This window comes from Spinacia oleracea, chromosome 6, assembly GCF_020520425.1.
Source record: "Spinacia oleracea cultivar Varoflay chromosome 6, BTI_SOV_V1, whole genome shotgun sequence".
Lineage (NCBI taxonomy): Eukaryota > Viridiplantae > Streptophyta > Magnoliopsida > Caryophyllales > Amaranthaceae > Spinacia > Spinacia oleracea.
This window is the reverse complement of record NC_079492.1, coordinates 97,378,723-97,391,595: the sequence shown is the minus strand read 5'-3', so window position 1 is coordinate 97,391,595 and position 12,873 is coordinate 97,378,723. Positions and strand designations below refer to the sequence as shown.

The 12,873-nt window shown below is 37.3% G+C and overlaps 1 protein-coding gene across 1 annotated transcript; it reads right to left on the bottom strand.

Annotated features, from left to right (window-relative positions):
• Nucleotides 1-8,018: 8,018 nt before the first annotated feature.
• On the bottom strand, nucleotides 8,019-8,762 carry LOC110794168 (uncharacterized). The gene has a single exon (XM_021999111.1). The coding sequence runs from the start codon at nucleotides 8,760-8,762 to the stop codon at nucleotides 8,019-8,021; it is 744 nt and encodes a 247-aa protein (XP_021854803.1).
• Between the last annotated feature and the right edge of the window lie 4,111 nt (nucleotides 8,763-12,873).

The window sequence follows — 12,873 nt, the reverse complement described above, 5'->3', positions numbered from 1 at the left end:
ATACGGAGAGGAAACTCTCGAGGAGAGAGAAAATATAGCAGCAGAAATGAGGAGAGAGAAAACAAGAGTTGTTTTGTTTGTTGTAATGTTTTCGAATTTTTTTTGGTAAAATTTACAATTATGCCATTACTAAAACGCGGTAGGAGTCGTTAGATCAGATCTTAGCGAACGCATGAGATCACTTCTCATTCTTCTCATTATAAGCTCTCTTCTCATTTGAGTGTATATATATATATATATATATATATATATATATATATATATATATATATATATATATATATATATATATATATTTATTTATTTATTATTATTATTATTATTATTATTGTTATTACCAGATCAAATGCTAACAAAGTCATACATTTTAAAAATAATTAGTGGAAAGCCGAGTTACAATCTGGGCTCCCACTCCTCTGCCTATAGCAAAGTCTATCCTGGTGAAAATATGAGCAACAACACGAGCCCCAATGTCCTGAGTCCTAGAGAACTTCTGAACCCGCTTCAGCAACGCAACATCATCCTTATCCAGCTCCCCCAAAGAAGAGAAAGAGAACGGAAGAAAGCCATAACCAATTGTTCGGCAACGCCCTTCGTTCTTGACCCGCTTCCGAATAGCCGCATCAGTCACAACACGACCGGGGACAAAGCCAAAAAACCCCAGATTGTGTGAAAGGAGAAGATCCCGTCAAGTCAATACACACATCACATCCCCGATCCCAAGAGTAGAGCATCATGTCTGCAGGTCGGAGAGCTCCATCATTCCCTCCAGATAAACCAATATCAACCTCTTTCCACACCGAAATCCCAGACCGATAACAAACATCAACAAGGGTATCTCGAACCACATTATGCCGATGTTTAATACCCACAATGCTAGCACATGACACCGCATGATCATCAAAGATATCTCCCGCAAAGACCCTGGAGCAAGCAGAACATGGCGCCGTAACAGAGAACAAAGGTACCCCCAACCGGTAACACAACACGCATCGGTAAGCCTTAGCATTCATCGTCTGTCCCAAACCTGATACGGGGACCGCACAAAGCCAAGCAGAGGTGTGATCTCCCTGCTGCGATTTCCATAATGCTGACTGTAGAGGAGATAAAGAGAAGGTGGATTCTGCAGATGCAGTAACCTTTGTGAAATATATATCTGCCAATTTCTTCATGAGTTTAGGGGCATCGACCTCACTAGGGTTACTCAGAATGTCATACTCCACCGTTCTATTAAATAGACTCAACGCATCTTCAAATGCTCGACCAGGACCAACAATGCCAACATGCCGTAAAAGCTTTGACTGCAAACCAAAAGACTGCAATCGAGAAGCAAGAAAAGCATAATGACAAACATCACCTGCGGAATAAACACCAAGCTCGCCAAAAGAGAAAGGTAAAGTGGCAAGTCTCCACTGCCAATCGCCAAAGCCAGACCCCGAAGCAGTAACAATACGCTCCAAGGAAGATCGAAGAGCCTCATTGAATGTGAGCTGAGCCACCTCAAAAATACCAGGAGGACAAGTACGCAAAGCAAAGTAGAGTTTAGAAACTCCGGTACATGCCCTAAGTAACAACAACTCACACTGAGGATCATCAAGCTGAGCAACCTTATCTATAAGCCCAATGGTCTTGGTCACCTTCCGCATCACAAGCTCACCACTAAACATTGGATTGGAACTAGTGGGACCACCAAGCAGCTTAACACCATGCAAAGAACGAGCAATGTCAGGGGGGAAAGACTCCCACAAGCCTGCTTCGTGGGTCCTCTACAGGCCAGAAAACCTCAATCTTCTCCACGTTAAGATGTAACCTGAGACAAGGCCCCTCCTCCATAATCAGCTGCAGAATCTTCCCCACCACCAAGGTGTCATCAACAATAGTTATGTCATCCAAATACTATGCATGAAGACAAACATCAAAAGCATCTCTGATTTTATAAACCAGGGGTTGTAAAACAAAAGCAAAAAGAAGAGGACCAAGGGGATCACCCTGCTGCACCCCATGAGACGACCATAAGGTGTGCTCCCCATAATACAATCTGGCTGGAGTAGAATAGCAGAATTCAACCCATCGCGAAAAGCCCGGACAACGAAGACGAACTTCACGTAACATGGCCGCTCGATCAACTAAATTGAAGGCATTTTGAAAATCCACCAACAACATTGAAAGACCCACATCAGAACCCCAATCTTCAATCAACCGGTTCACAGCGTGAAGAATTGCCTCACCACCCGTAGATACCCCGAAACCAAATAGAAGACCATCAAAATAACTTCCAAAAGACTGACCAACCATAACAGCACCAACCTTCGAAACCAGACGTCGCCTAACAGTACCCACGTCAATAGGACGAATACCACCACCGGGCTTGACAAGAGGTGTGAGGGGAGCACTAGCAATATACTCTCCCAAATCCATAGGACATTTTCCAGCTAAAAAGAGATTAACCACCCCAGAAATGGAGTCAATTAACTCATCTGAAACAGTCACAACACCACTCAAGCAATCCATAAGGTGTTGAGCTCGCAAACCGTCCCTCCCACAAGATGTGCCACGTGGAAAACTCCTGATCCGGTCCAAAACAATAGCAGAAGTAGCGATGAGATGATGGTTATCAACAAGAATATCGGGCAAGGACGGAGCTGGAGAAGAAGGGTGTTTTGGATGTAAATCTGGAAGAGTGGCCTTATTATAAGGCGCTGAAGGAAATAATGGTCTTGGTCCAAATATGCATTTAATGCTAAGTCTAATAAATGCGGTTCATTATTAATTAACAAGTTAATAATTCAGTGAGATCAAGTGAACTGAATGCCTAGCTAGAGGCCGCTTCAGTTCAAGTGGAATTAATAATATTAATCCACAACTTACTTTTAAATGAACCCGTAGGGTCACACAAATAGTACGTGAACGGATCAAGTATTTAAGTGAATATATATTATTCATTAAGTACTCCATTTATGAACATTCGGAAATGGCGGATCTCGGTTCCAGTGGGAGTTGAAATCGTGAAAAGGCAAATTAAAGAATACTCCGGAAATGATGATATTGCCGAAAACGGAAATATAAATATTATCTAAGTCGTAGATGTTGCCGGAAACGGATACATGGTTCGTATCGGAAATAGAAATATTGCTGGAATCGGAAAATATTGCCGAAAACGGAAATATTACCGGAATCGGAAATATTGTCGAAAAGGAAATTATTTCCGGAATCGGAAATATTAACGGAAACGTAAATATTTGTTCGAAACAGAAATGGATTAAATTGTTGTTTTATTTTTTTAGATGGTCCCCAATAAATTAAGGGTGCGTCCTACTCAACATATCCGACCTGAGCTTATCTGAACTTTTTGAAAATTATTGGACTTATCTGAACTGAACTAAATTTATCTGAACTTATCAAACCCTATTGACCCGATTGGAACTGATAAAAGTATAATACCTTATTGGATATGAACTCATAATAATAATATTGAAACTTATTACGGAGTAAACCTAATTGAAACTTATTGAACTTATAGACCTGATTGTAACTTATCTGAATTTATTAAACCTAAAACTTATTATTCTAAGATGAACATAACGCCCTCATAGACTAAGGCCCTGTTTAGTTCACCTTACTTAAGGACCTTATTACTTCTTTCAAATTTAATCAGATCAGATCAGACCATACCAGATCAGAAAAAATAAGTTCAGATCAGATCATACCAGATCATATCATATCAGATTATTTTTATTATTACTATTATTATTATTACTATTATGTTGTGAATAAACAGGATAGTTAAGAGAGAGAATAGGGTTGTCTATTATTCCATATAGTATCGGGTATATATAGGATACAATAGTTAGGGTTTTACTGAACCCTAGAATATTCCGGATATATTGACGGAGGTATAATGGGCATCCAATATTATATTTCACAACACTCCCCCTTGGATGTCCATTATACAAAAATAAAATTTCTCTCTTAAAACAAAATATTTCCTAATGCGCGAACTATGCTGCCTCATTAAAAACCTTACCAGGAAAACCCAGTGGGAAAAACCATGGTTAAGGGAAAAAGAGTGCAGCGCGCATCTACTCCCCCTCATAATTACATAACTTGAGATCTTTGAGACGACGCAATCCAATCTGGTAAACTAATTTCTTAAAAGTAGCAGTTGGAAGCGCCTTGGTAAATAGGTCTGCCAAATTTTCACTTGAACGAATCTGCAGAACCTGTACATCACCATTCTTCTGCAGGTCATGGGTGAAGAAGAATTTTGGTAAAATGTTCTTTGTTCTATCACCTTTGATGTATCCATCCTTGAGCTGTGCAATGCATGCTGCATTATCTTCATACATAACTGTTGAAGCTTCTTTTCCCGTGGATATGCCACAATCTTCTCGTATATGTTGAATTACAGACCTTAACCATACACATTCACGACTAGCTTCGTGGATAGCTAAAATTTCTGCATGGTTAGAAGAAGTAGCTGCAATAGTTTGCTTCATGGAACGCCAAGAAACGGCAGTACCACCACATGTAAAAAAATATCTTGTTTGTGATCGAGCATTATGGGGATCAGACAAATAACCTGCATCTGCAAAGCCAATTAAGTCTTCTTTGGACTGGTTAGAAAATAATAATCCCATATCTTTCGTTCCTTGGAGGTAACGAAGTACATGTTTTATCCCATTCCAATGCCTTCGAGTTGGACATGAGCTAAACCTTGCTAACAAATTTACTGTAAATGATATGTCAGGTCTCGTATGACTAGCAAGGTACATCAATGCCCCTATTGCACTTAAATATGGTACTTCAGGACCAAGGATTTCTTCATCGTTTTCTCGAGGGCGAAATGGGTCTTTATCCACATCTAGTGATCTTACAACCATTAGGCTACTCAGCGGACGTGCTTGATCCAAAGAGAATCTTTTTAGTACCTTTTCTGTGTATGTTGTTTGATGTACAAGGATTCCATTCTTTAGGTGCTCAATTTGTAGCCCAAGCAAAATTTTGTCTTTCCAAGATCTTTCATCTCAAATTCTTTCTTCAAATATTCCACTGTATGTGATATCTCTTCAGGAGTCCCAACAATGTTTAAATCATCAACATACACTGCAATTATTACGAATCCTGCTCCAAATCTCTTTATAAAAATTCATGGACTGATGGGGTCATTCTTATAGCCTTCCTTTAACAAGTATTCACTTAGGAGATTATACCACATACGCCCTGATTGTTTCAATCCATAAAGAGATCTGTTTAATTTTATGCAGTAATGTTCTCGAGAACTAGAATTTGCTGCTTCTGGCAGCTATATGCTTCTGGGACTTTCATATAAATGTCATTGTCTAGTGGCCCATATAAGTAGGCTGTGACTACATCCATTAAACGTAAATCAAGTCCTTCTATAATTGCCAAACTGATAAGGAATCTGAAAGTAGTTGCGTCCACCACATGAGAGTATGTTTCTTCATAATCGATTCCAAGTCTTTGTGAGAATCCTTGTGTAACTTATCGCGCTTTGTATCGCACAATTTCTCCATCTTCATTCTTCTTTCGCACAAAGACCCATTTATGCCCCACTGGTTTTACACCTTTAGGTGTACGGACTACTGGTCCAAATACTTCTCTCTTTGCAAGAGATTTGAATTCTGCCTCAATTGCTTCCTTCCATTTTGGCCAATTATCACTTTGTGTACACTCTACAATAGATTTTAGTTCTTGATCCTCATTTTCATCCATAACATCAACTGCTACATTGCATGGAAAAATTTCATCGACGTCGATTTTATTTCGGTTCCATTTTATTCCAGACATGACATAATTAGTTGAGATCTCTTCATTATCAGGTACCTGAATTTCTTCAATCGTCATGTCTAAAGTCTCTTCTGGAGATTTTTCAAAATTCTTTGTTTCCTCGTTCTGGCCATTATCAATCGTCGCTCTTTTTCTTTTACGAGGATTCTTATATTTGGAACCAATAGGTCTACCACGCTTTAGGCGTGCTGTAGACTCACTAGCAGTTTGATATTGTCCTGCTGGGACATCAATTTTAATTGGAGCATTTACAGCTGGTATATGTGACTTGGTCACTCTATTTGGGTCAGTAAATGCGTTTGGCAATTGATTTGCTAAGCTTTGCAAATGAATTATCTTTTGTACTTCTAATTCACATTGTTTAGTATGAGGATCAAGATGAGACAATGATAATTCATTCCAACTGATTTCCTTCTCCAGCTGTGTATTTTCTCCCCCTAATGTTGGGAAGACTGACTCGTTAAAATGACAGTCTGCAAATCGAGCCTTAAATAGATCCCCTATAGATGGCTCTAGATATTTAATTATTGATGGGGATTCAAACCCAACATATACTCCTAACCTCCTTTGAGGGCCCATGTTAGAACACTGTGGTGGAGCAATTGGAATATATACAACACATCCAAAGATTTTCAGATGGGAAATATTTGGTTCCTGACCAAAAACCAATTGTGATGGGGAGAACTTTTGATTTCTCGTTGGCCTGATGCGAATTAATGCTGCTGCATGTAATATAGCATGTCCCCAAGCAGAGATTGGGAGTTTGGACTTCATAAGTAATGGTCTAGCAATCAACTGGAGACGTTTGATTCATGATTCAGCTAGACCATTTTGTGTATGAACATGTGCTACAGGATGTTCAACACTTAGCCCAATGGACATGCAATAATCATCAAAGGATTGAGAAGTGAATTCACCAGCATTTTCAAGACGAATTGCCTTCATAGGGAAATCTGGAAAATATGCTCGTAATCTAATCAACTAAGCAAGTAATCTCGCAAACGCCAGGTTGCGAGTTGATAACAAGGATACATGTGACCATCTACTAGATGCGTCAATTAAAACCATAAGATATCTAAATGTTCCACACGATGGGTGAATTGGCCCACAAATATCTCCTTGTATACGTTCCAGAAAATTGATAGATTCAAATTTTATTTTGGCTGGTGAAGGCCGTATTATCAACTTGCCTTGTGAACAAGCAGCACATGAGAAATCATTAGCAAGAATCTTCTGGTTCTTCAGTGAATGTCCACATGAATTTTCAATTATTTTTCGCATCATTGTTGTACTGGGGTGGCCCTACCGGTCATGCCAAATAATGAAATTATCAGTAAACTTCTGGTTTACTGTAGCATATGTTTCAATTGTATTGATTTTAGTGTAGTACAAACCAGTGGAGAATGCAGGTAATTTCTCCAAAATATGCTTAGTGCCTTGGGTAATACCCGTGATCTGAAGGTATTCAAAATTTCCTTCACTTATTGTCTCAACGTTATATCCATTATGTCGAATATCTTTAAATCTCAATAAATTTCTTTGAGACTTGGGAGAATATAATGCATCAATGATTTCAAATTTCGTTCCCATAGGCAATAATATATTTTCTCTTCCAGAGCCTTCAATTATCTTTGTACTACCTGATATAGTACTCACACTAGTTTCTTTCATTGTCAAATGAGAAAAATATCTCTTGCTTTTCAGTATGGTATGAGTAGTTGCACTGTCTCCTAAGCATAAATCTTCACCATTCATTGCTAACTGAACTTGAGGGGTATTCATGTTCTTCAAATAAATGAAATATCAATAAGAATAACTTAATAACCGAAATTTAACAATGTCATATAAAACCATAGTTCAAACAAACAAAATCAAAAATATAATAACATGAATCCGAGAAAACAAAGTTTTATTCCTCAAATAACCATAAACGACTCTAAGGGTTAATTATTCCCTTCAGGGGTGGTGAGGAAATCAGCAACTTCCAGGTGAGTTGTATTGCCACAATCAAAATCACCTTCGCCATCTTCGTACACAAGATTTGTTTCTACTTTCTTTCCTTTTTGCTTCAATGATTGTTGATAGAGCTCAACAAGGTGTTTTTGTGTACGACATGTACGAGACCAATGACCCTTTCCTCCACATCGATAACATACATTGGTCACATTCTCGATTTTATCTTTCTCTTGTTTGTTACCATCTTTATTGTCTCACTTCTGGTGGGGGTACGAGTTCTTGAAAGAACCACCTCGGCCTCGACCTCGACCATATCTATATCCACGTCCACGTCCTTGACCACGTCCTCGACCACTATTGTTGGCATGATATTTTTCTTTCCCATTATGGGATGTCACATTAGCTTCAGGGAATGGAGTAGAACCAGTTGGACGCGATTCATGATTTTTCAGTAATACCTCGTTATTTTTCTCAACCACAAGGAGACAAGATATAGGTTCAGAATATTTCTTAAATCCCTTTTCACGGTATTGTGTCTGCAGGACAATGTTATTTAAGTGAAAGGTAGAGTATGTTTTCTCTAACATTTCTGCATCAGTGATTTTCTCTCCACATAATTTCAATTGTGAAGTAATTCTGAACATAGCTGAGTTATATTCACTTACAGACTTAAAGTCTTGTAGTCTTAAATGTAACCAGTCATAACGAGCTTTAGGTAATATCACAGTTTTCTGGTGGTCATATCTTTCCTTCAGATTACTCCAAAGGACTTGTGGATCTTTTATAGTCAAGTACTCAATCTTAAGGCCCTCGTGGAGGTGATGGCGAAGAAATATCATGGCCTTAGCTTTGTTTTGACTTGTTGCCTTATTTCCTTCTTTGATTGTATCACCAAGGTCTTTTGCATCTAGGTGAATTTCGGCATCTAACACCCAAGACAAATAGTTCTTTCCAGTAATATCAAGAGCGGCAAATTCAAGTTTTGTAAGGTTCGACATAATTCACTATACAAGATAATATAATAAACGGTTTTTTCATAAAATGCCCCTGAGGTTTGCAAGAATGCACCAAATACCCTCTCGTCTTTTGAATCACATAATATACCCCTATTTTTCCGTAGTGTTCATGAGATGCACTTGGAGTTAACGGACGTTAGTCCTTCGTTAGTTGCAGTTTACCATTTTCCCCTTAATGCATGTTTTTCGACATAAATTCAAAAAAAAAAAAAAACTCAAACTTCTTCTCTTTCTCTCTCCTCTCCCTTGTTCTTCCTCCTGCTCTCTGGTCGCCGGCGACGGTCGATCTCCGCTCTCTGTTCGCCGGCGGAGTCTGATCTCCGATCTCTGGTCTCCTCCATTTCCGTCGACGTTTCTTCCAAAATCCTCTCACTCGGCCATTCAAATCGGCAGTGGCCATTTCCGTCAGCTTATTCACCGGTGGCGCTACGTATGGATTCACCATCCCCACCTCGTCATCACTTTCCCCGAAGACGACGACGATGATGTCAACGGAAACCTCACAACCATCAGTCGTATCCTCAGCCGCCTTGCCTAGAATACGAACAAGTACTTCTTTTTCCCATACTTTGAATTTTATGGGTTTCTTTGTGTAGTTAATCTTCTAATTTGAAGAAGCTTGTGTTATCCGCGTATAATTGAAGAACAAATAGATTCGATTGTTTCTGACCTTGTTAATTACCCATAATTTGAATGCTTTTCTTCTTTTAATTAGACCCTTTTAGAATTTTTTTTTATCAACATTTGTATCTGGGTATGTTAAAATTCTATATTAGATTATTTTCTATGGAGTAATATGAAACCATGATTCTCATAGTTTGAATGATTTTCTGAATTAAATTTATTTAACCAATAAATTGTTAGATAAAAGTTCATATTTTAGTGTAAGCTTATCATTTATTTGGTGTTTAACAACCGAGTTGTTGGTAAGTTGCTGCACTACTCGTGTGTGTGTGTAAATATAAGAATTTTGCTTGTTTTTGGGTGTCAATATTTTTGGTGGTTGGTTAATTTTTGCTCAGGTAACTGACTGATCTTGTTTTTATAGCAATGACAGCTCGGTCTGATTTTATGGGTTCCAAACTACTGAACTTAGAATTTAATGTATTGCGCAGTAAGTTCACATTTACAATATTTCAATTATGGGATGGAATAAGTTGATTTGGCTGTATAGGATGTTGCTACTTCATTTTGAAAATTACAGGCAGTCTTAGGTAGGTTTGTTGCTGGATTGCGACTGATTTTTTTTTATTGAAATTACTTTTTTTTCGTAATTGTAGCATGTTGTATAATTACTGCGCAAATGGTATAATTGTATTGCATCTTGTTTCTAGCTCTGGAGGTGTAATTCAGATTCTGATGATGGCTCCGATTATGCTTCCTCGAGGGGTGGCAGTGACACCTTCAACTTGTGATGTTGGTCAACAAGTCTAGCTAAACTGTAATTGATTGACCAAGTTTGTTGATTACGGTTTGACCAAGAGTGCAGCACAGAGGTGAACAACAATGCAACAAATATTGATGATGAAAGAAGATCTACAGTTGCGGTTTCAGAGAATCTAGTGAACTCAACTCTATGTGGGTTCAACTTCGGTAACGATAGCAGGAGTCTATGGTCCAGTAGCAGCTACAAAAATACGAACAGAGAGTAATGACAGGGGATGGTTCATACCAACAACGTGGATGTTGGAGTAATGGTCTGTCTTCGGGTTGTTTGGTGCTTCTGGGTTTTGGGATGTAATGTTTTTGTGTATAAGTATATTTTGCTGTAATCGTAACATTGGGCTTACGCCCTGATTATTAATATATATTAAGCTCATTTTGTGTTAAAAAAAAGTGTGTATAGTTTAACTAATTTATATAAGAGGGGTGATTTGTGGTTTGCTTACATAAAGATGAAAAACCCCACGCCCTCATAGCTTCATTACTTCATTCTTTCGATTTATAAGCAGCAATGAACACACCGGGTGAATTCTGAAGTTTAAAATTAAAGCAGTTTGGTTATTTGGTGCAACTTAGTTTACAAATAGGTGTATATTGTTCAATAAGTTTATAAATAGGGGAATTATGTGAATTATAAACATGACTTAACGGAGGACTAACGGAAGGTCGGCTTAGGGGTATTTGGTGCAAACTTAGGCAAAAATAGGGGTATATTATGTGATTCAAAAGACGCGAGGGTATTTGGTGCATTCTTTCAAACCTCAGGGGCATTTCATGAAAAATCCGTATAATAAATTAGAATTTAAGAGATAATCATATGCCTATATTCACACTAGATCGTAATTATTATTATGGATGCTAATATAATGCATGCCCCGCACAATACTACTATACATATTTCACTTTACATGGTAAAATGATGTGGACTTAACAAAATAGTACCTTAACAAAATTAAGACAGTGGGTATGTATTTTGCATGATTAAATATAAACAAAAAAAAAATTCTAAACCAATATGCTTAATACTTTACGCTTAATAGATTTACAAATCAAACAATAAAATCAAACTTCATTGCATACTCAAATACGACTTGCGGAGAAGACATTCATTTATCACGAAATACTTGGTATGGAGTATCAAATAATTTAGCACAGATTGATTAACACAGTTGAGCTACACGGTTACCCTTTTTGTTGTAACCAACTAACCATGTTATAAAAAAAATTCAACTTGCAATTCCATTAAAAGCGTAAACAATATCAAAAATTGTAAATGATAATTACAAGTTGCAAAGCATCAGGAAAAACATCCGGCAAGCATCATAATAAAGTATATTAATCATATCAATTTGTGCGAAAACGTAGTACTCTATAAAACTCCATAATCGCAAATCTCAAATATTGAAACGAGTTTCGAGTAATTTTACCATGTACGGAATATATATTGATCTAATTTAAATATAAAACCATTAAAGTAGACTTACATTATGTAGACAATTTCCTTTGCTTGAATCTAACGACGGTAATTTTCTTTGGGTTTTCTTTCTACTCAGTCGGCTAGGGTTTGGTGCTGATAACATGTTGTGAATAAACAGGAGAGATAAGAGAGAGAATAGGGTTGTCTATTATTCCATATAGTACCGGGTATATATAAGATACAATAGTTAGGGTTTTACTAAACCCTAGAATATCTCGGATATATTGACGGGGGTATAATGGGCATCCATTATTATATTTCATAACATATTATTATTATTATTATTATAATTATTATTATTCAAATGCTAACAAAGTCAAACAATATAATTAGTGGGAAGCCGAGATAAAATATGGGCCCCCACTCCTCTGGCTATAGCAAAGCCTATCCTGGTGAAAATATGAGCAGCAGCACGAGCCCTAATGTCCTAAGTCCTAGAGAACTTCTGAACCCGCTTCAGCAACGCAACAACATCCTTATCCAGCTCCCCCAAAGACGAGAAAGAGAACGGGAGAAAGCCATAACCAATTGCCCGACAACGTGCTTCGTACTTGACCTGCTTCCGAATAGCCGCATCAGTCACAACCCGGGTCGGGACAAAGCTAGACAACCCAGATTGTGTCAAAGGAAAAGATCACGTTATAATAATAATAATAATAATTATTATTATTATTAATATAATAATAATAATAATTAATATTATAATAATAATAATTATTATTATTATTATATATTTATATCACTGTTATTATTACTATTATTGCTTTAATAAAAAAAGAATGTTATTTTCGGTGCAATTAAAATCTATTATTTAAGGCATAAAAAACATTAACAAAATATTCAAATTCATCATGTCCAAATTAAAACCATTAAGTCCATATCAGAAATAATATGATCAGATCATGTCTATATCAGAACTGATTTTTACAGATCAGAACCATTATATATCCAGACCAGAACCAGTGTGATCGCATAATATCCAGATCATAACTGATCTGTACAGATCATGTCCCGAACAAGTTTAGATCTGCAAAGATCTTGTCTAGATCAGAACCGATCCTTACAATCATGTACAATCCTTACAAAACCAATATGTTCAGATCAAAACTGATTTGTATAGATCATATCCTGATCAGAATCGATATGTTCATATTAGAACTGGTCTAGATATCA